Genomic DNA, 27462 nt, shown 5'->3' with positions numbered 1-27462 from the left:
TTCAGGGAAGCTGGGATTTATGGGTTGTGGGGCTCACAGAAGGATGGGCAGGAATAAGGAGCTGGGAGAGAAGAGGGGGGAAGGAAGTGAGCTGACGTACTTAGATCCCAAGTAAGGAAAGTGGTCAAGGGTAGGGACAGGGTGGCCTCCCCAGGAGATCCTGGGTGAGTAGCTGTAAGGGCATAGTCCAGGGGCTCTCACAGTGCCCAGGAGTCATATTGGATTGGAGTCTTTTCTAGCCAACTGGTAGCAGGGAACTGGAGAGGAAGGCATCAAAAGCAACATAAATTCCGCCACGGTCTATAAGACTTTCTGTGATAAAGTTTGACTTGGTTCCAGAAAGGGGAAGCATAGACCCTAGTGACATAAGTTCAGTTAGCAAATCCTGCCCAGAATCAGAACTGCCTTTTTACCATCTTAAAAAGTTGACCTCAGTGTCCTCGGGAGAAATTACCCTATAAATTATTGAGGTAAGTGATTATCAGTAGCATATTCAGGAAATGCTACCTGCTACTTGAGCACCAAGTAGAGGGGAATTCGAATACTGGCCGGGCTGTTACTAACATGTTACACGGATGGCAGCCAGTGGTCAAAGGCTGAGGGACTATATGAGGAGTCTGTTTTGAGGTCATTCCATTTTTCAGAAGTGCATGGTGCTCCAGTGACTAGATGCCATACGTACGTGTCTAAACAGGCCTTTGCATGAATAGAAACCTGGGATGTGTTCTGAGGCTGGGCATCCTGGTGTGGAGGGGTTTGGCCACGAGAGATTTAGACCCAGTAGTTAGAGGTGCGTGCTTGTACCACTGTGAGTGAAATTCCCCTCTCAGCTTTGGCCAGCTACAACTTCCAGTTATTGAAGTTAGTCCGGGAAGTTGAGAGAGCCTGTGTTCGTTTTCAGGAGTGAGAAGCGCATCTCAGAAATGTGGCCTGGCAGTGGGGCCTTCCAGGGTGTTGTCAGCTTGGGCAGATGAAGAAGTGTGAGTAGTAGACCAGCCAGAGGCCTTAGCGGCTGCTTTAGAGTTCAGGGAAGTCTGGTGGGTCCTTCTTAAGAGGCTTTCTGAGCACCAGCCACTCAGGTGAGAGGGTTAACAGCTTCCAAGGGAGGGTTTTACTGTGACCGGTTACCACTGAGGTGGCCTAGGACCCGTGCGGAGGGACTGTAATGAGGAAAACCAGCTCTGGTATCTGGAAGAGTGGGATCCTTGTAAATGTGGGAAATGGGAGGGGGCCCATTTGGGACCATGAGCTTGCCCTGGGTGGCCAGAATGGGTGTCTTCAGGCCCCTCATATCTTCTTTTCCAGGACTGATGGTGATGGTAAAGCAGAGTAGAGCAGGATTGACATTCCGCAGTCCTAAACAATGAGTTCTAAGTGCCTGCTATAACTAAGTTATTGTAAGATCGCTAAGGAAGGGAAGTCAACTGGTATCAAAGTCTTTCTGTACCCTATTATGTGTATTTTACACTGGAAGTTCCAGAAGGTATAATGGAGTAGTGAGGAGGTAGATACTTCTGTTGTGTGCCCAGATCCTTGGCCTTGAACGGAACAAATAATCTCTTAGTCCTGTTACTTGGCAGCATAAAGACACCAGGGACCTAAATGGCCTTTCCACTTACGTTTTGTGCGCTAGAGAAAGGTTAAGCAGAGCTCTCTTTTCCTTTGGAGTTGTACCACTGCCAAATTAATAGCTGATTGAGTTCAGGGGCGCCTGGGTGGCTTAGTCGGTTGAGCGTCCAACTTTCGCTTAGGTCATGATCTCGCGGTTCGTGGGTTTGAGCCCCGCGTCGGGCTCTGTGCTGACAGCTCAGCTCAGAGCCTGGCACCTGTTTCGGAGTCTGTGACTCCCTCTCTCTCTGACCCTCCCCTGTTCACGCTGTCTCTCTCTCTGTCCTAGAAATAAATAAAAAACATTAAAAAAAAAACAACCAAAAAACAAAACAAAAATATCTGATTGAGTTCATTTCTGGTACTTCCTGATAATTTGTGAGGAGGAGGAGTTTCTGACCAAGCTGGAAACAGGTTTCATGTTCTCTCTCTGTGTACAGAGGCATCCATTATGTCCAGGGGGAACAACATGATAGAATTGTATGGCCTTGGACCTGGAAATCAGGGTCTTACAAGAACACATTAGTGGATTGCTGCCTAATGGGATAATTTGCGAATCCCTTATAAAACACTTCTCTGGGTAGGGAGTTAATTCCTGTGGTGTTCATCTTTTATTTCTCTTGTATAAAATTTGACTTTGAAATTATTATGGAGGAATTGGGGGGCAGCACTTTTCTTCAGTAATAATAACGGCTGATGATAAATTAGTAACCATGAGTAAGTGTTCATCTTACTGCTTGTTCACATACCTCTAAAGTTTAAAATAAAAAGTGTTTAACATGGAATCTCAACTCCTTTTTGGTCTCTGGATCCTTTTAATGCTTTAAGAAGTGTTATTAAGGACCCCAAAGAGCTTTGTGTTTATGTGGGTTACAGGCATTGACATTTGCGATAAATAGAAATTAAAACCAAAATTTTACAAAAATATTTAATTTATTTAAAAATAACGATAAACCCGGGGCACCTTGGTGGCTCAGTCAGTTAAGCGTCCGACTTCAGCTCAGGTCATGATCTTGCAGTTTGTGGGTTTGAGCCCCACGTCGGGTTCTGTGCTGACAGCTAGCTCAGAGCCTGGAGCCTGCTTCCGATTCTGTATCTCCCTCTCTATCTGACCCTCCCCTGCTCACACAATCTCTCTCTCAGAAATAAATAAAAAACATTAAAAAGAAAAAATATTTTAAAAATAATGATAAACCCATATTGCATTAACAAATGACATTTTTATGAAAAACAGCTATTTTCTAAAAAACAGAAGGAAGAATGGCAATGTTTACATTTTCACAAATGTCTGTAAATGTATGAGGCTTAAATAAAAAGCATCTCCTTCTGTATTCAGTCTCCTGAGTTTGTTGTTTTGGTTGAAGTAGATGAAGACATCTGGCCTCACACAGATGATATAGTTGGAAAAGGGATTATTTGTAGCCTTTTCAGGTAACTGTGAGTTCATTTGTGATCTAGCAGTAAAACTTGACAAGTGGTAGGTTTGTAAAGGTTAGTCGCAGTGTGAATCTGAAACCCTATCTGAACTTTTTGTACTCTAGCAAAATCCATTGGTCTCTAGTACTTTGAACAGACCTTTTACCAGTGATGATTTTATTAACTCACACGTTGGTCATTTGGAAAATACTGTTTCGCTGAGTAATGCAGATCTTGCAAATGTTCACACATTTCATTATATGTAATAAAGAAAATCATGTGTTTTAGTCAGTCTCACTAGAAAAGTCTTCAGATGTTGGAAAGCTGTAGAATTCATGGGGGCAGACCCAAGTTTCCTGAAGTCCCAGTTTTCACTTGAAAGTTTGGGTTTGACCATGGGTAACTTACACATATCGTCAGTGGCTTCCTGTTACCTGAAGTGTCTGCCCTGTACCCAGGTCTGCTGCATAACCATTTTGTCATTCTTTCAAGTGAAAAATGATGTTCTGTCAAGAAAGGGGCTAGTTGGGCTTGCAACTCAGTTGTGCAAGTGCTTTTCCTCGAGGCAGCTGTTGCACTTTGCTAAGCAAGCTGGTGTACTTCCCATTTTAAACGCATGGAATGTGATAAATAGAAAATTTAAACATATATTTATATATATTTAATACAGATATAGTAATGCTAATATATGTAAGATAAATGGATTTAGATTTAATAAAATTAATTTTATTGCTTTTTCAAGGATATTCTTAGGTGAAAAAAATTTTAAACTCTCAGTCCATGGAGGTGAAGAATACAATTAACTACTAGCACTGTTTAGTGCCTTTGCCTTAGGATTTCATATGAGGTGCCTAAGGAATCCACAGTTTTACCAACGAGTGAGTGTTTCTGCATCCTCAGTGCAAATCTCAACACAGTGACAGAAGCAGTGTCTTAGCGTTATTCTGAAAATCATATTGATCTTGTTTTGTAAGGGTTTGGGGACCCCCAGGGGTCTTCAGATCATATTTTAAGAACTGTTCTAAGACAATAACTGAAAAGAACTGAAATTACTTTTTCTGAGAGTTTGGATAAATTGTTCAGGATCTCATGCTCACAAGTTAGTTTTTTTGCTTTTTGTTTTTGCAAGGGACTTAACTTGTGGCTGTTGGACTTATTTCAGCCTATTGATGTCTTATTTGTAAGAATTGAGTACCTTCAAGGGGGAGTAGCCCGGAAGGACCCGCTGGTCCCTGATACCTCAAACTAGACAACTGCCCACTTTTATATTATCTGCTTGACCCTTGGAGGTGTTTGACTTCATGCCCCTTGCTGGAGTAGTTTTAAGATGAACTAGGCCAGACGTTAGGCACTTAGCATGTTGTATGAGGAGCCTCAGACCTGGTGTGAGTAAGGAAACCATGTGAAGGACATGTGTGGTTAAACATAATTTAGAGTTTATGTTTAAAATTTCTGTGAGTGGGAGGAAGGAGAGCAGGGATAGAGACAAAAGAAGGAAAAGAAGTGGATACCACAGCACATCCAGTTTATTCTGAGCTAGGGAATTAGGTAAAAGATGAGTCTTTAAAGAAAAAAATTTCTTTGTCATTCTATAGCCAATATTTATTCTGAGCATTTCCCCCAACTTAAAAAATGCTTTAAATAAAACCTGAAACTGTTTAATAGGCCATCCATCTGGATTATTTATTCTTCAGCAAACATTTGGCTTTGTCCTGTGAGACTAGCATAATTTTATATACTAGTGACTCAGTGGTGAGCAAAATGGACCCAGTTCTTGCCTTCATGGAGTTCATGTCTAGATGGACATTAATCAACAGATGATAATTACAAATTGTGAGAAGCATGTTGAGAACAAGAATCTAAATCAAAGGATGCTGAGCTCATGTAATTAGAAACTATTTCACTTGGGAGCATCACTAGGGAGATGAAGAGTATCTGTTACGGTGATCCAGGTAGATGGGTAGTGGTGATCCAGGTAGTTGGGTAGTACAGACCCATTTTACAGACAGGTAGCTGATGCTCAGGTAGATTAGGAAATGGTCTGAGTCCACACTGGTAGTGATGGGAATAGGATTTGAGCAGTGATCTGTAGGCCTACTCTGTGTTTTAACTACCACGTAACTACACAAGCCCTGTCCTGTGCTGGGGAGAGTTAGAAGTCAAGTAGAGTGGTTTCTTTTTTTTTTCTTTTCTTTTTTTTTTTTTTTTATAGTTGACAGAATGTTTTCACATTAAGTATGAGACATTGATCAGGCACATTTATCCTCTGGATCAGTGCTTCACAGGGTTTACTGCATGTTAGAGTCTCATCAAGAATCCCTGGAGATCTGGATAAAATACAGTTTCTGACTAAGTAGGTCTCGGGTGGGGCCTGAGAATCTGCATTTCTGACCAGCTCCCAGTTAAGTCTAATAATGGTGGTCTGTGGATCCCTTTTTGAAATCAGGCTTTTAGAGCCCATTTTCCTTTTCCACATCCTCTTACTACCTGTTGATCCCAGTTATTTCAGGCTTTGGCAGAGGGAGAATGGAGGTGGGGGCAGATTGCTGGTGGCGACTTTAAACCTTTTGTCAGGGTTGCTCGTTAATCAGCAGCAGAGAAGGGCTCTGGCTAATTTAAGGTCAGAAAGGATGACCGAATTGAAGGCAGAGTGGAGGGGCCCAGTAGCCCTAGAGAGCGCCCACGAGAGTGGGAACTAACCCAGCATCTGTTCTGGGCACCATCTGGAACAGCTCCATTCATTACTCCTCAGAGCATGGGGAGAGAAAGTCTTGGGTGAGCTTAGGTCTGCTCCTTGCCCGTGACTACTGAATAGTGATGGGGTGTCCCTGGGGACCGAGCTTTCACAGTGGAAGGTCGGAGCACCCGGATTGATCAGCCCGTCAGTTAGGTTAGGAGGGAGAGGTAGTGACAGTGCAGTGTGGAAGGGGAGTGGCAGCTGGGAGGTGATGAAGTTACTGCTGTTGCCCGCAAGGTCCTAGGGCTGCTCCCAGTTAGCGGTGCAAACTCTGTGTTTAGCAGGCAGGCAGACTGAGGAAAGAGAAAAGATAGTGTTTTGTGAGCCCTGGCATGTGCATTGTCTTAGTTTTGTAACAACCCTGAGAGATAGAAATGTAAGTATTATTTCTCTTTTACATCTGAGGAAATTGTCTTAGGCTTAGATAACTTGCTTAAAGTCAGACAGTAAGTGGAAAAGCTGCAAAGTATTTTGTAATATAACAGAATTTGGCAGGAACTACTGCTTCTTGGGGAAAACGGTGGCTTTGAGTGGGCTGAGCATTTTAAGGAGTGGTGGAAGTGGGGAGAACGTGTGTGGATACAGGGAGCTGAGGTGCTTGGTGACTCAAGATCTCCCAGGTGGAATGCTTGCAGGAGCAGATTGCTGTGTTGACGGTAGGTTTTTATGGGTTTTGATGTATGTAGAGGAAGAGTGGAATTTTTTTCCTTTCAGAATATTTTCTGGTGATCAGGCTATCTGGGTTAGATTGGAGCTCTTTCATACTCTCAGCCCCCTAGAGGCCGCATAGTATTAAGGCTTCTCAGCTGGGTGATTGTTTGACAGGGTTTATGATGATTTAGGGAGATGCTGAGATCGCAGTTGCCGTGGAAAAGGAAGTGGCGTGGCCCAGTGGATGGAGTCTTGTGTGCACTTAATGTGTGGCACCCCAACCTATTGCAGTCCGTGGCATACAGGCAGGCTTTGTCTTGTTGGTACAGGAATGAGCCGTGTTCCCTCACTGGCCAGGCGCTGAGGAGAGGCTCCTGCTGCCTGCTGGCCATAGCGGAAGCTGTGCTTCAAATAGGAAGTCTTCCATGACCAAATGTTATCTTACTTCTAGAGGGAGCGTTCTTTTCCATTCCTGCCCACTTCCCTTTGAGTTTGAGCCTTCAAATTTTATTCTAAGAAAGTATTCTTCCTATCATACACAAAACTGTAATTTGGTAGAGCTAAGAAAGGCTTAAAGCTCTTCTTGAGGCCACAAAGCTCACAATAGACACAGGCTAAATTTACCTCTGGTTGGTCTACCACGTAACCTGTGCTCACTCTCCTTCACCACCGCACCCACCAGGGGTGTGTGTGTGTGTGTGTGTGTGTGAGAGAGCGAGCGAGCACGTGCGCATTTCTGTGAGGGACTTTTGGTGAGAGGTGAAGACTGAATATACCATTTATGGATTTATTTAGAAATTGAAGCAAAGAGGGAACTGTTGGAAAGGAAAGGAAAAATTAAGATTATTCTAAGAAATGTAGTCTCTTGAGTAAAAGAATGTAAATGAGATACGCAACTTTTATTCTAAAGTGAGCAAAAGGGAAATGGCTCAGGATTTTACAGAGTGGAAAGGGCTTGGATCAGTGTGAAATAAGCATGGCCCATTCAGCATCCCAGAAGAATAAACAAATGTCCGTTGTGTATTGTATTGTACGTAGGGCTTGCAGAGGTCAGTAGAGGGGGACACGATACTGAAAGCATTCCGTGTCCTTCTCGTGTTAGTCACTGGATCTAGTGGTTTCCTAGGCCGCGGCCTCCTGTGGCTGTGACAGTGCGCCACAGACCGGGTGGCTTAGAACAACAGGAATTTATTCTGTTGTGGAGGCCAGAAGTCTGAAATCGGGGTGTCAGCAGGGTCGTACTCCCTCTGAAGCCTCTAGGGGGAGAATCTTTTGCGTCTTCTAGGTTCTGGTGGTTGCCCACCATCCTGAGCATTGCTTGGCTTGTGGACACATCTCTCTAATCTCTGCCCCCATCTCCGCACTACTTTCTAGCCCATGTGTGTGTGTGTCTGTCTGAATTTCTCTTTCCTTTCTATTACGAAGACACCAGTCATTGGACTCAGGGCCCACCCTAATCCAATGTGACCTCATCCTAAGTAATTACATATGCAAAGGCCCTATTTCCAGTAAGGTCACACCCTGAGGTTCCAAGTGGACATGGGTTTTTGGGAGAGTGTTCAGCCTGGTACAGTTTTCTCCTGCAAAGCTCTGGCTGTTCCAGCCTGACATTGATGATCTTGTGCTGGAATGAATGTTGGCACTTGGTGCTGCAGTTACAAGACGGGGATTTAGCTGTTGAGTTTTGATTGGGCTGCAGTGGAAAGGGAGACTCTGACAGTGTGGGGTCTGAGGGAGAAGATGTGTTGAGTGCAGTGAGGACTTCAAGGGAATTTTTACATGGTTTTTGGAAACCATATTGGAAGAGAGCATTCCCTGCTCCAGAAACGAACATTTCCAGGAGGAGTGCTGAGGCCAGATTCACTTCCTACTAGAAGTGCAGCAGTGCAGCCGCCCACTCAGGAGCTGACGTCCTCGTGGGACTTGGTTCTCCAGCCCCCGCTGGGGCCTTTGCCATACTTCACTTCCTGTTTGCACGGGCCCCGTCCGTCCTTCACTTTGGGGAACGCTGGTGGTCCCCTGCCTTCCTGGTTTTCTTAAGATCGAGTTCTAGCTCTATAGGAAGACCACTGCTGCCCAGATGTCTTACAGCTGTGAAGGTTTTATGTTTTCTCAAGAATGAGTCCTAAGAAAAAACTGTCCTTAGCACCTAAAGTGTCCCCGTGGCTTGCAGGACCCTGTTATGCATGACTCCTGCTTTGCCCTGTCTTGTGCCTTCTACATGCTGAACTTGCACTCCCTACGGTTTGTCGTCCTGACTGTCTCTAGACGCCGGCCGTTCCCTAGGCTGGGACCCCCTGCCCTCCTACTCTTTGTGGCCAACTCAGTTTGTCCTTTGGATTTCAGGAGAGTCTACTGGAGGTCTTCCTTGTCACGCTGAGACTAGTTAGGAGGCCCCTCGTTCAGGCAGCTGTGTCTGCAGGTGTGAGCCTCTGGGACCGCCCTGGTCACGCAGTACTGGACCTGTCACCTGCCCCTCCTCCACTGTAAACCACAGGAATGCGGAAACCAGGACTGTCTGTTCATCACAGGACCCTCCAGCACTTAGCCCAGTGCCCGACGAACACTGGCGACAAATACAGATGCGAAGCTTGTAGAGCATATGCCTATGCCGCACGCTCTGAGCCTGTGCCTAGGGGTTCAGCGCCCAGGACGGCTGCGTCAGCCGCGCTTGTCCTCTAGGCCTGCTTCTGGGTGGCTGGGCAGACGGTCATCTACACAGGAAACACTAAACATGGCACGAGCCAGCATGTACTAGGGACTGGGGACACAGGGCTCTTCTTATAAAACACTTCCCAGTAATTAAGGGACCGAGAAGTTGCTTTGGATTCTGTATACTTCACACTGACTAGTCTTGTACGTCATCATCTGAGCTCGTGCTCGTCTTCTTTGCTGCGAGTCTTCTCCAGACCTTCAGACACAGTTGTCTGCTGTGTAGACATGTGAGGAAGATTAATCACGTGGCTGCTTCAACCCATGGCGGTTAGTGGTGGTTATTTTGGGGGAGTGTGGAGGCAGAGACATACCTTCTTTTCCTGTTCGTCTTTTGTTTATATCCTTTCCAGAAAGTGTGCCCTTGTCCCTTTGAGTGAAAAAAACAAATTTAACCCACATGTTCTGACAGATCTAGTTCTAGATAAGAAATTAGTTTGATCTCTGCTGAAATAGATTTAACTGACAAATTAGAGTCTGCTACTATAGAGTAGGATTATTTCTATTTAATGCTATATAGGAAGTCTGGCAGCCATAAATCTGTAGAAAGACCTGTAGTACTTTCTGTATTTCTCATAGTTCAAGTAATTGTATTTTCTCGAAAACCAGAGAAGAGGTAATTTTCACTTGACTTTATGACAGAGTAATTATGTAGTTATTCTTAAATGACTAGATTTCCTGAGCCAGCAGTCTGAATTTCAGAGAATACGTTCGAGATGAAAAAAAAAAGGGGCATCACTGTGAGCCAGACCCGCTGGGAAGGGGAGAGCTGAGCCGGCACTGTGCGGTGGGGGTGCTTGGGATGTGCCGGTGGGAGAGGAGGGAGGGGAGCACTCCCACGGCTCTGTCTTCCCCTAGCAGCGGCGGGGCTTGAGAGCCTGTGCTGGTCGTGAAGGCGAGCGGAGCCAGAGGCCGAGGGTTTGAGGCACTGCAGCAGCCTTCTGGGCTCATTTGAAGTTGTTGACGTGGAAACGTTGGCAGTTTCGGGAATTTCTCTGTCAACGCGCAAAGGCTGAAGTTTGGATCAGAAGAGGTGATCCCTTCTAGGGAGACAGCCACTTTGCCCCTAACCGTCCCCATCTGTCATAAACCCAGTACTGCGGACGCTCGCCCGTGGTTCCTCGTGCCACGCCTGAGTGACGGGCCCCTCCCCGTTCCTCTGCTCGCTCCACGTGGCCGATCAGAGCCTCTCTGCGCTCCCAAGCCACCATGCCCCCAGCTGCCCTCTCCCCCTGTGCGGGACCTGGCTTCCTGCCTGCCGGCGCCTGGCAGCTCCCCACACTCTCCCATGTCCTGCTGCCTACCTCCATGGCGACGGGTGGCTGGCCTCTCCCTTGAAGGCTGCCTCTCGGGGTCTCTGTGGGCCTTTCTGGCATGTCTTTTCTCCCATCCTTTGCCTCTCCCTTTCAGTGGAAGTCTTCCCGTTTCCGTTCCTTTCTTGAACTTTCCCAGAAGCATAGCTACAGACAGCCCTGAACTGCAGTGGACAGCTTGACGAGCGTTCACACCTGTGTAGACCAGAGAGCTGCTTGCGAAGCCACGTGGCTGGGCCCCGCAGGATCCTGTGCTCCTTCCTACTTCTAGCTCTTCTGCCCGCTCTGTTCCTAAGGGCATAGACTAACTTTGCCTGGTTTGAACTCTGTGTGAATGGAGTCATGCAGGGTGTCCTCTTAATGTTGGAAGGCACTCAGCCGGCACTTTCTCCCAGGCGACCTCATCCCAGCTTCACTTAGTTACCCTCTGCGTGTTAATGGTTCACAAACTTGTATCTAAGAAAGTGCTGCCACCTTATCTGAGTACCAGTTCCTTTCATCCAGCTACTGTCCTCGACATCTGCTCTTAGGTATCACAAATGTCAAAAATTGAAGTCCTATTCTTAATCTACAACCTGGGTCTTTCCTCGAGTTTCTCATCTTAATGAATGGCTCTGCCTCCACCTGGCTACTTGCACAGAAAGTGGAGGGGTCATCCTTGGCATCTCCTCTTCCCTCACCCATTGTGTTCAGTCCATCAAGCCACCTGATTTTTCTCTCCTAAATATGTCTTAAAAACATCCACTTCTTTTTATCTCCACCACTGCTCTGGTGCAGGTTACCATTCTTTGTGACCCAGCCTACCAAGGTGATCTTGAACACGCTCACCCCCAGGTTCTTCTGTGCTCCTTCCTGCTTTCCACTCACCTGTTAACTCTACGTTAGTCACGGTTTTCTGTTTAAAAATGCAAGTGATGGACAATCCTACTTTAAAATATACTAAAACGAATCACATCAGTGGCTTCCCATTGCCCTTAGGATAAAGATCAAGACCCATTACTTCTCCTGTGCCGTTTCCTCATTCTCACCATGCACGCTGTCCCCCACCTTGGGCCCCTTTGCTCTTCTCATAGGTGCCTGCCTCCCTCCCATGGTCCATTGTGGATGCTGTGCCTTCAGGCCGAGTGTCTCCTGTAGATCTGAGCTCCAACTCTTACTTCTTTAGGGTGGTCTTCTGACCCTCCTGACCAGGTCGGCCCTTGCAGTCATGGGCTCCTTGAGCACCACCCAGGGTGCCCCGCAGCACTTAGCATAGTTTGGGTTTTATGGTCCTTGTGGGCATCATCTCTGATGATGTCTGTTTCCCCACTAGATGGTCACTTCCACACAGGAAGGGCCTAGATGTGTTTGTGCTCACTAGGTGTGTTTGTGTTGAGGGCGCACACACGCTCAGTAAACATCTGTTGCTTGGTGACCTATGGAAGACAAAGAGATGAAGGATGTCCTCTAAATTCACTGGTTCTCTGTAGTTCTTGCTGGTTGGAACTGACATTTTAAGAAGCAGGGAGGGGAAGTCAGCAAACAAGGAAGTGCATCCCTAAACACACAGACGAACTCGGGTGGTTGTCCATGAGGGAATGTGAGGAAAACCCAGCAGAATGATGTGCTGAGAAAGCTTGCAGGGTAGGAGGCGAGTCAGTCTAAATTGGTTAACGGAGCCGCCCTCCGAGAAGGCCCTGCCGATTCCCACTGCTGAGAAGGCCCCAGCTCCCGGGGCATCAGGGAGACATGCGGGCAGGGGAGTGTTTGAGGCACTGAGGGGGATCAGGCTTGGTGAGTTTGAAGACTGGAAAGGGGACAAGTGACGTGGTGTGTGGTGTGCAAGGGGATGTGGTGGTGAGATTGGGTGTCCCGCGTGTGCCCCGACGAAAAGCATGCATTTTATTTATTTTTTTATTTCTGAGAGAGAGAGAGAGAGGGAGATACAGAATCCAAAACAGGCTCCAGGCTCTGAGCTGGCTGTCAGCACAGAGCCTGATGCGGGGCTCGAACCCACGAACCATGAGATCATGACCTGAGCCGAAGTTGGACGCTTAACTGACTGAGCCACCCAGGCACCCTGAGGAGCATGCATTTTAAAGAGGAGTGGAGGGCTAAGGTTGAAGCAGGGGCGTGGCATGATTTTATTTATATGTTTAAAAGATGGGGTTGATGACTTGTGGAGGTGCAGGAGTGCAGGTGAGAGATGGTGGATTGAGCAGCTGTGGACATCCTCTGAGCTTGGCCGAGGTGGTTGTGGCTGCGAAGACAGGCTGGGCCAGACAGAAGTCATGGCAGGACGCAGGTTTCGGGCAGACGAAACGAGGTGGGCTCGCTGTGCGGCTGAGCATCTGTAGGGATGCTCCTTGGATGGGGGAGCGCAGACGGAGCAGGCTCAGGGCTTGGGTCTGGGGAGGCTGGGTGTGGTATAGTCCTGGGCTGGAGGTACGACTTGGGAGTCGACTTTGAGATGACATCCTAGACCATGTGACTGGGTGAGATTGCTTAAAGAGAGATTAGAGGTCTGGAAAGAAGGGGAGCCCTGCTGGAGCCCCGCAGCACCCCAACATGTAGAAGTCAAGCGGAGGAAGAGTGTCCTGCGAAGGAAACGGGGAGTGGCTCATGAGGGCGCCGGGTGGCTGACGGGGACGTAGCACAGGCCATAGACAGAAGGTGTGTCGTACGGTCCCATCTAGTAGACGAGGACAGTGCTCATTGGATTTGGCGGCGCCAGGGTCACAACAGCCTGGATAAGAGTGGTTTTCAGTGAGGGTGGAGACAGACCCCTGATGGGGAGGAGGTGAAGCGTGCGGCTCCTGAGAAGCTGGCTGTGCAGAAGAGCGGGTGTTTCGGCTGAGGGGTGGGGCGGCGCTGTGGGATCTACAGAAGCCTGAGGAAGGAGGGACAGAGAAGGGGCTTGTGTGGGACGGAATTGTTGATGCCATTGAGAGTCACCGCAGGATTTGATTTTGAGAGGGCCTCAGGGGTGCGACGTGGCACACGTGGCAGGGGTGGCCTGTGAGGAGCAGGAAGGAGGAGAAAGACGGCAGAACGCGTAGGTGTAGATGCGGCGTGTGGGAGAGTGAGGACGCCGTCGTCACGTTGTTCCTGTTTCCTCGGTCCGTTATCTTGGCAGGTTAGCAGCCCCAAGAGAGGGAGGAGGAGGGGGTCCAGGAGATGTGAGGAGAAAGAAGGACCCTGGACATGGCTGTTGTGACTGCCAAGTGGCAATTGAAAATCCTGGAAAGTGTGTACTAAAGGCTTTCAGAAGAATTTGTGGAAGCCTGGGCCCACCGGGGGTTCGTCGTCATGAATTCAGGAAAGCCTGCCATCATTCAGCTGCTTGGGTGCCTATATGGATAGGTGGGGATTGGATTTAAGTAAGGTCGAGGTGTTATTAAAATGGTGTGACGGGGAGAAGGTGACAAGAGAGTTAACGGTGAGCGAGGAAGAGGAGCTCTGATGGACGGGAGTGGAGTGAGGGGGTGACAGGAGAAAGGGAAAGGTCAGTGCTGGTGAGTCTGCGGGTGGAGGACTGCTGGAGGGGCGCTGGCGGGGACGAAGCGCCGGTGGCCGGCCGGTGGCTTGCTGCTGAGCAGACAGGAGGGGCGGCCTGGGAGCCGTGATGGAGCAGGAGGGTGGCCGGTGAGGGGTGGGGTCGCGGAGTGTGTGCCAGGGAAGGAAGCGGGAGGGGCACACGGGGTCTGTGAGTGGGTCAGAGAGCAAGTAAATGCAGACTGGAGGTCGGTCCTGTGGAAACAAAGGGTAGATTCTGTCAGATGAGCAGAGTCAGAAAGCTGGCAGGGCAGGGTGTTGTGGTCAAATGATAGGGCTTCACTGGAGACAGGTCAGCCTCTGTCACGGCATTTGATCACTAGGTCCTCATCAGCTCCAGGTAGTGACGGGCCTGATCTGCGTGCTTTCCTGATGCCTGTGCAGGCAGTTTGTTTAGCTCTGATTTAGAATGCTGGGGTGTGTCTTTTTCCCGATCTCTACGTCTTCACTACAGGGATCGCCTAAGCCAAGGCTTACTAGTTTCCTTTTTGTTATGGAAAATTTCAGGTAAACTCAAAAAACAGTAGAGGAAGTAGTAACAAAATGTACCTCTGTGCACCCTCCACCCAGGTTCCAAAACCCATCATCTTTTACTGTTCCTGCTTCACTTACTTCTTTACTTCTTCGTTCACATGAGAAGCCAGTTTGTCACCTGAGTTAGGTTTTGTGGGCCACTCCAGGTCCTTAGGGTCTCAGCATTTTACTGATAACATGAGCACTTGTGCAGCCAGCATTTCAAAAAAGAAGAGAGTACATCATACAAATGACTGTCCTTGAGTCTCCAAAGCATGCCTTTCACATCATGACTCCCTGATGGCATACACATTGGGGTTTGTGATAGGCCAGTACGTCTCCATTATCCCGATTATTTTAAAAGGAAACAGATGCAACACCACGTTAGGTGACAGAGTTGCCTGATGTTCTAAGACGAAGGGGAAGTATACTTACAAATCCCTTTCATTCCTTTGGTGAGACTTCATTCACACAGCATCTGCCCTGCATCTTCTATTCCCCAGGCTTTTGGAAGGTGTCAGAGTGTGCTCCAGCTTTCTGGAACATTGGCTACAGTGTCCCGACCTCCCCCTCTGTGGTTGGCACTCCTCTGCTGCCTCGGGCATCCCAGCACCGCGGGCCCCCGCGGGCCCCCGCCTCTCCATGTGTCGTACTCATTGGCATCTCTCTTCTCCAGCGCCTGCCCTGTGGAGACGGGGTCCTTCCACTTTGAGTTCCCGGTTTGCAACTGCAGAATCATTTTAACAAGAAATTCATGAAAAACTAGTGTACTTTTTTTTCCAGGCAAAATAGTATTTTTTGGTTAGCTGTGGAAAAGAGTAGCAGATGTAAAAGGTATATGCAAAAGTGCATTTAATCAGTTTTTCAAAATCCACATCGACGCCTCCTAGCAGAGCATCATGAGCTCCTTCTGGGGCCGAGGGGCTGTTGTTAATCTGTATGCTCTGCATCAGACTCTGGCTGAAGTTGGGAAAGAGAACAGTGTCCTTACTCTGTCCCGACTCTTGACGTTTGCAGCCTGCAGTTGTCACCACAGGGGCCTCCTCCCACAGGCATGTCTGCCTTCAAGGAAAATGAAGGGGCTCCGGGGGGCTCCGACTGCCTCCAGGTGGTGGAGTTTTAGCATTGCGTGTCGGTCTAGGATGGGGAGCGCTTGTCCGGAGCAGCCCTCAAAGGGGCCGTGGCTCTGTTCTTTGTCCCAGCACCTCCACCTCCAGGTGGCCCTTCCCGAGCCAGCACCCAGAGACTCATTTTTTACTTCTTGCATCTCAGCATCAGGTGTGTGTTTGCTGATCCCTCACTTTTAGCTGTACTGAGAGCTCAGTGCTGATTCGGATATTGCTTGGTGTCACAATGTTAAGATGAGGCAAAGATTTCAGTGGATAGAAGGCCCTTTTTCACAGAAGGTGGAGTTGGAGGCACATGGGCTAAATTTAAGCAATTTTTCTCTCAAATCTCAGCCGAACTCTTAACTTCCTGTTTGAGCAGTTCTTCCCCATTGTAGGTTGAACCCCTGGACAGCTGGGGGCACTCCTGAGGTCTCTTGTGGAAAGACGTTGCCCTGGGCAGTGGCAGGTGACCTCAGGACAAGGCTCCTTCCCCCTGAGATCAGAAAGCTGGTCCCGCAGCCCTGCAGGCTGTCCCCTTCAGAGTTCTTGTGGGACTTTGGATATGAGCCAGGTCTTGAGTGAGAGAATCCTGGGACCGTGTGATTTGGGATCTGTGGACTTTGTAGCTCATATCTGCTCTCTTGCCTTCTGGCCTCCCTTGTATGTCTGGAGGCAGCGGGGGGAAGTTGATGGCAGGGGTCCTTTTTGTTGTTTGTCCTTCTGTTGTTCATTGCTTCATCCCATGGAAAATTGGAGTTTTTCTTGCTTTATCTTTTTTCTTTTTCCTAAAGAATGTAGCTGGCCCCGCCCCCCGCCGTGTGGTAAGACTTGCAGGTACGGGTAAGCCTTTCTCCCTAGACAGAGGTGCCTGATTGTTCCTTGAGGGACGCTCTGCCGGGAGTTCAGGCAGGAATTCCATGTGCCTGGACTCCGGTGTGGACATTCTGCCTTCTGAGCAGTCCGTCCGCGGGGCGTCCCGGCCCTCGCTGCTTCCATTTCCAAGTGCGGAGAGCCACGCAGTGTGCGGGCGGCTGGGGCGGGGTGTGGCACCGTGCCTTCGTCCTCCTGCCCTGAAGCCGCGGACTCCTCTCTGGACTCCTTTCCGTCCGGGGACGGGCGGTGCTCACGGGCGGTGCTCACGGGCGGCTGGGGACGCCGGCCACTCGGGGTGTTCAGTTTAGTTCAGTTTCCCGTCTGTACAATGTACCTGGTTTAGGGCTCACTTTGTTGTTGCAAGAGGAGCAGGAGAAGAATGTTTTCTCTGCATTAACTGATTTTTCTGTCATAAAAAATTTCAAATACACAGGCGTACCGTTTCACTTCCCGTTTCTCCTTCACCGTGTATCCATTACCGAGACTCAGCAGGTCCAGCGATTTTGCTGCATGATGTTTCATCTGTCCTTTTTCACGGTCTCTCCCTTCTTGGCTGAAGCATTTGGAGACTCCTCTTCCACATCAGGTCACTCCATTCCTGCAAACTCCACTGTCCGTCTTTGAAAACACTGCCATGTTTTGCCTGACTGGAGTGGCAGTGGGACACCTGACACAGTTGGCGGTATTCCTTGTATAATCTGACACCCCGTCCCTCATCACATTTCCTTCGTTGTCTCCTTTCAGCAGCCGGTTCATTTGAATCAGATTCCAAAGAAGGTCCTCATATTACATTGGATCCTTAGGCCTTGAGTCCCCTGAATCTGAGCAGCTCCCCCCACCGCTCCCCATTTCCAGTCATGTACTTGGTACTTTTTTTTTAATAGTTTATTGTCAAGTTGGTTTCCATAAAACACCCAGTGTGCGTCCCCACAAGTGCCCTCCTCCATGCCTATCTCCCCCCTTCCCCTCCCCCCATCAGCCCTCAGCTTGTTCTCAGCATTCACGGGTCTCTCATGGTTTGCCTCTCTCCCTCTCCCCCACTATTTTTCTCCTTCTGCCCCATCCAGTCATGTACTTAGGACAATCATTGGGCAGCTGTCCTGTGGACTGGCTCACATTTTGGTATTTTTCTGCTTGCTTTCTGGCATTTCTTCTATCCCTTCTCGTACCTTTAAATAAAAATGATGTCTGGAGTCTTGGTTAGGTTCCGGTTCAGTCTTTCAGCAAAAATGTTCCGAAGTGATGCTGTGTGTTTCCTGTGTTTACTATCAGTCATGTGCAGGGGGCAGGGGTACACACAGATCTGGTTGCTCCTCTTTGAGTGATGCTGAGATTGGTGAATGGGTTTACGTGATGACAGCCTGACCCTCTCAATCTCAAGTTTCTGGTCACAGGTACTTCATTAGGGTTACATATTTCCTAGCTGGGTTGTTACAGTACCTCAAAAGATTGTTCGCAGAGGAAAGCTAGAATGGAAGCCAGTTTTCAGGGCAAAAATTTGGTGCCCTAGTTACTTTTAGTTTTGCTCAGTGCCTTGAATCTCTGTCTCTCTGCCTCTGTCTGTCCCTGTCTTTCTCTCTCTGTTCCCCTCCACCCCCATTCCCCACCCCTGAAATCATTGTAAACTTGTGGACTTTTGTATATTTAATTTGTTCCAGTAGATTGCACTCATTATTCCTTTTTTGATGACGAGTTGTCCCAGTTTTGGCCAGTGGGAGTCTCTTCATAAATTGGCATCACTGTTCCTTTGGCATGAGTCTCTTGCTTTCTGGCATAACAAGATGTCCCAGGCTCATTTTGTAAAATGCTCTGGCCTTGAAATCAGCTGTTCCTCCAAGGACCCCTGTGTCTTTTGGTGGAGAAGGGTATTTAAGGGGATGGTGTTTTGCCTTTGGTTGTCATTGCTTCTAGGTCTTTTTGGTGGATAGAGCTAGAAAAGACGTGAATTCAAACATAAATTTTATGTTGTATGATTTTTTTCCTTAACTTTGATTTTATGTTTATATCTGGTTTTTCTTACACTGAATCTTGGTTCCTAACAGCAATCACAAAATTACTTATTTGCATGATCCTGATTTACACACCAGTGTAAACAACACACCAGTGTTGTTATAACTAACAAACTACTGAAAGAAGTTTGATTTCTTTGCGGCTTCGTTTGCTGACAGTGTGTCCCTCTGAGTATGCACACGAAGTATGCTGTACTCAGAGGCCCTCGGTGGATGTTACCAACTTGAAAATTCATTCTCTCCATTTACTTTAAAATTTGGGGATTGTTTTCCTTTTTTTGATTTAGTTTATTTTTGGGATATATATAAACGTGTTTCCAAAGCCACGACTACATGATAAGGTACATTTGGAAGAGTTTTAATTCAACTTTGTCTCCTTCATCTCCACAGATAACCGCTTGCATTCGGTTTTGTGTTATCCTCCATGTTAATTTGTGTACATTGTGTAAACGTACACATTTGCATTTGCATCCCTGCTTTGCACAAAAGTTAGCACAGTGTATGTACCCTTCTGTGTCTTGCTTTGTTGGTTAAACAGTACGACCAGGGTTTGCTTCGTATCAGTGCATAGTGTTCTTCCTTGTTCTTTTTTTTGAGCAGCTAAGCAGCATTTTACCGTGGAAGTATTAGAGTTAATTGGACCAGTGTGCTCTGGATAGGCCTTGGGTTGTCTGCAGTTTTGCTGTGACAGGTACTGCCTCACTGAATAACCTGGGACATCAGTCACTTCCTGTTTTTACCAGTATATCTTGGGCTGGAAGTGTGTGTTACAGAACAAAGGATAAATGCACGTATAAATTTTCTGGCCATTGGCTATATTTTTGCTGAAATTTGGGTATCTAGTCAAATTTCAAAATCCTAACACTTCTGCTTGAAAGCAGTCCGTTTTATTTTGCCATTTTATTGTTAAAGACGTCTCTTCATTTGCCATTACCCTATCTTTGTAGGGAACATATTATTGAAAGTGTTTTAAGATCTGTTGATTTCATTTAATGAGTTAATTGAAGTGTCACTTACTCTAGAATACAGGGGGTGAAAAGATTGGCAAAACATAGTCCTACACCTCACAAGAGTTCAGATAGACTATTTTGGGATTTATTTTCCTTTGTTTCCTGATCATTCTGTTTGTTGTCCCATGTTGGTCATCAAAAGACTGGTAATAAGGCACTGGGAAATGTGCCTTACAGCAAGTAATGTCTGTTGCGGGACAAGAGGGTGTTGTAAAGTATTCGATAAATGCATGTAACACATAGAAATTGAACACCTCCCCTTCACCAGAATGTAAGAGTGAGTAGCACAGAGTTCCTCCCTCGTGGCATTTACGAGTACGGGAGATCTATCAAAAGCCAAGGGACAAGAAGATAATTACGAGTTATAGGTACTTTGAAGGACTCAAACAAGAGATAAAAATAGAGTCTTAGCCAGGGGCCTTCTTTAGGTAAGGGAGGGGCAGCCGCCACAGTGAACCACACCCAAGGGGGGAGGAGACAGCATTTCAGGCACTAGCTTGGGGTGCTAAGAACTGAAATAGCACAGTGAGGTGTGGGGGAGAGTGGGGTAGAGTGGAGGCAAGGTCATTCAAGGCCTTGGGTCTTCTCTTAATAAGGGTTTGGGTTTTAAGTACATCAGGAAACCAGTGAGGACAATTAAACAAGGGAATGGCATTCAGTACCACTGTCATGTATGTTTTCTTCCTGTAGATGGAAAGGCTACTCAAATGTGGTATTTTAGCTCTAATGCAACATTGTCTTTCCTGAGGTTCAAAGTGGAGATAGTTTTCCTTCTTGCTCCTTTATGCAGGACAGCTGCTTCTCCTATTCAGGTCTTCTGAGGATTTTTCTTTTTCAATAATACTCCCTTGGTGATGTCTAGATAATTACAGTAAGTGGTTGTAAGTGGATTATATATACGTGGGCTCTGAACAGCAGCATGATATCTACAAATTCTCTTCTTCAGACCTGCAAATCCAAGAGATACATCTCTCTGGAAGATAAGAGAGCTTCTTCCTCAAGATCAAAAAAGGTCTGTATTACTGCGTCACATTCATATGAAATTAATTATGGAAACAATAGTAATTTTCTGGAAAGGAGGCATTTTCAATGTATTTATGTTTTTGTTGCAGGAGACTGGAGTGATACCCATGTAGGGAATCCCCAGAAGGAAGGATTGGCACACGTGGAACCCAAGGAGCTTGCTTCCTGGGAAGGCTTCTGTCTGATGTGTAGGAGGCAGAATGTCCTACTGACTCTTCAAGGGGAGGCTACAGGGGATCGAGATCAACACGCAGTATCTCACTCTCCACCACAGGGGACACTGTGCAGCCCTTTTTCTAGAAGTGGGAAGTACGAGATTGTTCTACAAGAGGAAGATTACAGGGGCTTAAAAACGCAGAGTTTTGCGCCTTGGGAGCCCCTTGGAATGTTGACAACTCAGGATCTGAAGGAAAGTTCTGTGTTGATGAGTTACAGAATTCATGTGAAAGTAAATGTCACTTTATGATCAGTAATAATACTGAGTGAGGAGCACTATGCAGGAAGAAACCTTCCATAGAAAGACAGGCAGGGAGAAGCTTAGGCCAACCGCAGCCCTATCTAATAGAGCAAGCCTGAGATAAACTGCCAGAATGGCCAAATAAGAGACTCTATGAAATAGCAATCCTTTAACTATAGTAGTCATAAGGAAATTTTCTCCTCTAAATCACGATACCAAATAGGAAAAATGATCTACAAGTGCCCCATGTGTAGGGAATTTTTCTCTGAGAGAGCAGATCTTTTTATGCATCAGAAAATTCACACTGCTGAGAAGCCCCATAAATGTGATAAGTGCGATAAGGGTTTCTTTCATATATCAGAACTTCATATTCATTGGAGAGACCACACGGGAGAGAAGGTCTATAAATGTGATGATTGCGGTAAGGATTTTAGTACTACAACAAAACTTAACAGACATAAGAAAATCCACACGGTGGAGAAGCCCTATAAATGCTATGAGTGTGGCAAAGCCTTCAATTGGAGCTCACATCTTCAAATTCACATGAGAGTTCATACAGGTGAGAAGCCCTATGTCTGTAGTGAGTGTGGAAGGGGCTTTAGTAATAGTTCAAACCTTTGCATGCATCAGAGAGTCCACACCGGCGAGAAACCCTTTAAATGTGAAGAGTGTGGGAAGGCCTTCAGGCACACTTCTAGCCTCTGCATGCATCAGAGAGTGCACACAGGAGAGAAACCCTATAAATGTTATGAGTGTGGGAAGGCCTTCAGCCAGAGTTCAAGCCTCTGCATCCATCAGAGAGTTCACACTGGGGAGAAACCCTATAGATGTTGTGGGTGTGGGAAGGCCTTCAGCCAGAGCTCCAGCCTCTGCATCCACCAGAGAGTGCACACTGGGGAGAAACCTTTTAAATGTGATGAGTGTGGGAAAGCCTTTAGTCAGAGCACCAGCCTCTGCATTCACCAGAGAGTGCACACAAAGGAGAGAAACCATCTCAAAATATCAGTTATATAGAGCATTTTGCTAAGAGTTAAAAATCTTAAAACCCATAAGTGCCACTAGGAAGGAAACCCTGTAAATACCTACACTGACCCAAGAAATTTTTACAGCAAGCCCCAGCAGGGCATTCTTTTTGAAGAGGCATATGTGAAGTTGGTTTTGTTTGTTCGTTTGGGTTTTTTTTGTTTGTTTTGTTTTTTGATTCATGCCAAGTGTGTTCCACAACTTGACTTTGAATCTGGAATCCCTCTGAGTGTCTGCCCAAGACGGGCTGGTAGGTCCCAGTCATGGGTGTGTGTTTCCTGGGACTTGGGCATGATGCCTCAGTAATTGGAAATACTGCACAGGAAACCGTGATCATTGCCCAGCCTCCTGAGTCACCCTCTGTCTATGCTTTACTTAAAAGTTATCCCAGTTATTCCCCTTTGTGAGTTCATGCCCTTTCTTCTCTCGATTCAAACATACTGGTTAATGAATGCATTTGAAAATGGACAGCTCCCACTCAGATAGTGTTCTGGTATTTCTGAGGTTCTCACTTGAGGTTCTCACTTGATTCAGCCCCTACATATCTTTCCATATATCCCATTATTTTTGAACCCACTTTACCTGTATGTCCTCAAAATACCCATAAATATCCACCCCTTCCTAGATGGCATTAAATTTCATTTTAGAGTTTAGGTGACTCATAATTTCCATTCACTGGCCTGTCAGAGAAATCATTGGCAGACATACATGCCCTTGAATTTTTTCTTGAACGTTTCAAAAATATTTTGTGGATTCTGCTAATCACTGTGTCTCTATGTTAGACTTAATTTTCTAGTGGTTACATCACATATTTTTAACTTGAATTTTTTTTTTTTTTTAAATAGCTGAATGTAAATAGAAAGAAGCAAGCAAGCAAAGTTAGAACTTTTCTCCATCCAGATTGCCCTCTCAGGCTCCTCTTGTAACACATGGAGCTCCTTACTAGCTAGGGGAGACCATAGGAGAAGTGGATGGTGGGAGGAGTCACTAATAATATTTAGGCTCTGTTTCTGTAATTTTGGGCAATAATGTGTAGGAGTCCTCAGTACCTTCATTGAGGATTATGTATCCATTCATTTTTAGGCATGAATGTCTATGTTACTCTCCTTTCTTCGTTCATTCAAGTATTTATTGAACACCTCCTATGTGCCAGGCACTGTGCTAGGTGCTGGGAATACCACTGAGTAAGACAGACAAGGGCCCTACTCTCATGGAGTTTACTTCTGGTGGAGGAGGCATTGATACGCAAGTAAGCAGATACATAATGTAGTTTGAGATAGTGATTAAGTGCTATGAAAATAAAACTAGGGTGATTTAGAGTGGGGGTGGGTGGGGGTGGGGCATCATTAGACGGCAGTCAGGGAAGGCCTTTCCGAGGGTGGCATTGGAGTGAGCGCGCAAGGCTGGAGGCACTGGCCGACCAGCCCCACCACCGCGCCTGCGTCTGGAGTGGATGGCGGCTGGGTGCCCGAGCGGAGCGAGCGGTGGGGAGGGGGGAGATGCTGAGTTACTCAGTATTCTGACGTTTATAGGCCCTTTTTTCTTTTCTCCTCGTTCTTGTTCTTGTTCTTTTTTTTTTTTCTTTTTGTGGCTAGATTGATATTAAAAACTCATGTGGAAGGACTCAAGGAATGTTTAGAAGACCAAAAGTCCCCAGTGACCAGAACAAAACGCAACTAATTTTTAACTTTGTTTCTCTTCTCATTCCTGTTTCCATTGATTTCCCACATGTAGTCCTTATGCTCAGGAAGTCTTTGGGGGAAGTTAAGGATCTTTGAAGCTCTGAAATGGGTGAGCTGGTTCGTGGTGTCTGTCAACTGTCTTAAGAGGTTGGGGAATAACTACCCGAAATAGTCATCGCAATACTGAAACAAAGCTGGATTTTCTCTTCACATTTGAATTAATTTTTTCTGTTTGACTGGAAGGGGTTTTTGTGTAACTAAAACCTCATGACCTAAAGCAGATTTAAAAGGAGCACGTCATTTAGCGGGTGGGCCATGAAACCAGAGATGGGGTTCGAGGGTAAATATGTCCTCTTTGGGTTTTCATCCAGATAGCTCTGTTCACAGTCTCTGGGAAGTCCCTCTCCTGTGTGTCCTCCTTTCCCAGGAGGGGGCCAGCCGAGCCCCTGGGGGGAGCCTCTTCCAGGCGTGACGCCCTCGACTGCGACTTACTGTAGCGTCTTACCCTTGTCCGTGTCGCGGTAGGCTGCGGTGTTAGAGAGCCGCCTAGACTTTTAGTTGGTAGAGAGACAGCTGAGATATCATTGGTAGGATTTTAGTTTTAGGAAAAATCGGTTTGATTTCTAGCTTTATTACTATTAGGTGTGTGAGCTTGGGCAAGTCGCCTAATCGTGGAGTCTAGTTTTCTCACAAAATGAGGACATTAGGCTAAATGATTTCCAAGTTTCCAGCTAGTCCTAGAGTTCTATATTTCTACATAGTTGAATTATTTTATCATGCTGTTGCTGGGGGATATGACTAACACTTTTGAAGCTACTAATTTTATGTCGAGCTTTAAAGTCCATAATTGTTATCTTCGGAAAATATTATTTGACCTACAGTATGTCCAAATCAATTTAATAAAATCACTTTATAACAGGGTTCTGTGCTTGACATGTGGTTGTGTGAATTCAGTGGTCATCGTGTGTGTGTGTGCGCGCACACGCGAGAGAGACTGGGAATGGCTTGTGTATTGTGTATTATACCTAGGGTGACCGTATAATTTACTGTCCAAACTGAGTACTTAAGAGTACAGGGGGTGCTGTTAATGAGGACCACAGGCCTGAACTGGGACTGTCCCAGCAAATTAAGTTGTGAGGACATGCTGGCCCAGGGACACTACCAAAGCAAGTAACAGATGACTCCGTTGCATCAGGATTAATTCAGAGAGGAGTTGCAAGGTCCGTGGCAAGCTGGAGAAAGCGTGCCTTTCTGGAGGGATGGCCCCTGCTTGGCTGTAGCTGTTTATTTCCATGCTAGAATATAGGCCAAGGTTCCCACGGGTTCTGCTCTTTTGAGAGAAAACCAGCAAGCTGAATTTTTATGTAAAATTTAGTGATTTTTGAATGTTGGCAATGAATTCACGTTCCCTGTGTGACCCGTCTTGGTCATTTGTGTTACCTGCTGAGTGCCCATAGCTTTTATTTCACTTTACAGAGCCCCGCTCTAGTCCCTGCGGGCCGCGACGTGCCCCCAGTGTGGTGTGACATACTCCTAGGGGAAGCTGTGCTGCCCCGGGCCCCCTGTCACAGGCGGTGACAGTGCTTCTGGTGTCTGCTGGCTCTAAGGGGCCAGTGTGTGTTCCGCTCCCACCGTCAAAGTGGAAGCCGTCCAAACTGGCCCTTTGATGTCAGGCTTTGGGAAGAGAGGTCACATGTGGGCTCAAGTGTCACTCACTGAGTCGCTCTTGGCTCCTGCTAAGATTTAGGGCATAAGAGAGATCATGGCTGACTTCACAGTTTCTGACTTGTGACCCTGAATAAGTGGTACATTGCACCTTTAAGAACCCCGTCAAATCAGAGATCCCCGAACACCCAGCCGTAGAGGACATGGGGCCCAGGCCACCTCCAGGAGGTGGTCGGATTCTTTTGCATTGTGTTTGCTTGAACATGATGCTTTCTGAGGGATTTCCCAACTCTTGGTTCTGTTTTACTAAAAAAATGTTTAGTTATTAAACAGTTTTTCTGTACAACTTACTGTTACTCTCAGGAATTTGAAAAAAATAGATGAATGGGAAGCAAATACCCGAAGCAGATGGGGAAAGTCCTCAACGGTGAGATCAAGCCCTGAGGGGAGCGGAGGAGGAGGCTGACAGCATCACAGGCCGGAGCCAAGTGTAAAGGACGTTGCTGACTTCAGATGGGGAGATGCGGAGAGAGGGAAATGAGGGTGGCGGAGCTCCGTGACCTTAGCGGCCCAACTTCTCTGAACCTCAGGTTTCTCACCCATAAATCTTGAAAATACTGAACACGTGGAATAGTTGAGAGGACGGAAGAAACATGTACGAAGTGCCTAGCATTTAGTAACCCAGCAGGAAATCCTTAATCCTGGCTGCCTAGTCAGGAAGAGGAGGCCCGGCATTTGGTGTTCTNGTGGTGGGGACCCCTGGGGGGGGGGGGGGCAGGGCAGGGCTGCTCCACGCTCTCCCAGCACAGCCATGGGCAAGAGCGTAAGAGAACTGGAGAGGTGGTAGAGGAGCAGGGTGGTGTCAGGTCACACGCCTCCAGAGATGCACCCTCACGACCACAGGCGCCTTCCTTAGTGTCTTGGGATGCTGGGTGCAAGCGGATTCCTCCCGGAAGCCGTGGAAGCGCAGTGCCGTGTGCCAGCTGCAGTGGGACGGAACGCCTGTACGGTGGTAAAATCAAGGTTTCCGCCGGAAGAGGGCACCCATGGGGCCGTGCACTCCAAGCTTCCGTGGGCCGTGTTTGCCAAATCCCTGAGGAGCAGAGAGGCCTCTGGGTGTCTTTGTTACCACTCCTAGTGCTCAGAGGTAGAACGCTTTCACATCATCAGTAAATTAAAACGTTTCTTTAAGTCATTCCCACGTTAGGTGCGTGAGCAAATCCAAAGATCCCAAGGCCTTGTGTGTGTCCACGTCCACGAGAGCTTGGCAGAGATCTCAAAGGAGGTGGATGTTATACCAAAGCGCTTTTATTGTTCAGATTTAAGCATATGCAAATGAAATAAACATTTTTAGGTAAAATAATGGCATATAAAAATTGCTTTTCTTGGTTTTCAGGTGTACTTATACATTTTGTAGACTTTGTCTTGTGTGTACCTTGCCAGCTATATTTACCAAGTAATGCTTCTGAAAACGGGTTCACTCAGACTTCCCCTCCTCCTCTGTGCTGGCCCAGGCCCAGGCCTTCTCTGCATCACGAATTACACTGGGAGTGTTGTGTCTGGAGAGAGACTGTAAGCCTGGTATCTGTAGATGGGTTTCAGAGAAGTCTAGAACCTTCTTAAATGGTATGCAGAATTTTGTGTATATGTGGGCATGTGCATTTTTCTAGGAAGAAAGGCCTTCATTAAATGTGTGACTCTAGTTGATAAAGATCGCTAATTAAGGAAAATTACCTGATTTAGCCACATGGCTATTCACTGTGCAGGGTGCCGCCTAAGAGTCCAGAACAGAGACGGGCCCCTGGAAGGAATAGAAAATGTTGGGTGTAATAAATGGAAGAAAAACAATAACACTGTGCTGTGTCGTGAAGAAAGAGAAGGCCTTTGGCCCAAAACGAGAGATCCGTATGAATATGTTATCACACCGGACATAAGGGAAGGACTGTGTTACGCATAATGTGATGTGCTTAGGAGCAGCTCTGTGAGCAGCGCCGGGGGTGGCGTGGCGAGGACAGCCAGCGGCGCCGAGGAGCCGGCCGGGCACTGGGGGGACTGCCGTGTGAACGGGCGCACTGGAGCCACACCAGTTTGCCTCGGCTGCGAAGAAGGCAGTTCTTGCTGTGACAT

The 27462-nt window shown here is 47.1% G+C and overlaps 1 protein-coding gene across 1 annotated transcript in view; it reads left to right on the top strand.

Annotated features, from left to right (window-relative positions):
• The window catches only part of ZNF664 (zinc finger protein 664), a 44342-nt gene extending 19752 nt beyond the window's left edge, over positions 1-24590 (top strand). Inside the window, exons 2-3 of the mRNA XM_077747991.1 lie at positions 20432-20497; positions 20598-24590. Of these exons, the coding sequence (XP_077604117.1) occupies positions 21194-21979 (786 nt within the window). The 5' untranslated portion in view covers positions 20432-20497; positions 20598-21193 and the 3' untranslated portion in view covers positions 21980-24590. The remainder of the gene's footprint in view (positions 1-20431; positions 20498-20597) is intronic.
• The last annotated feature ends 2872 nt before the right edge of the window (positions 24591-27462 follow it).

Source organism: Crocuta crocuta, unplaced genomic scaffold (assembly GCF_008692635.1).
Source record: "Crocuta crocuta isolate KB4526 unplaced genomic scaffold, BGI_CrCroc_1.0 scaffold29, whole genome shotgun sequence".
In the NCBI taxonomy this organism is placed as follows: domain Eukaryota; kingdom Metazoa; phylum Chordata; class Mammalia; order Carnivora; family Hyaenidae; genus Crocuta; species Crocuta crocuta.
Note: the sequence above shows the minus strand (reverse complement) of the source record. Positions and strands in the feature narration are given on the sequence as shown.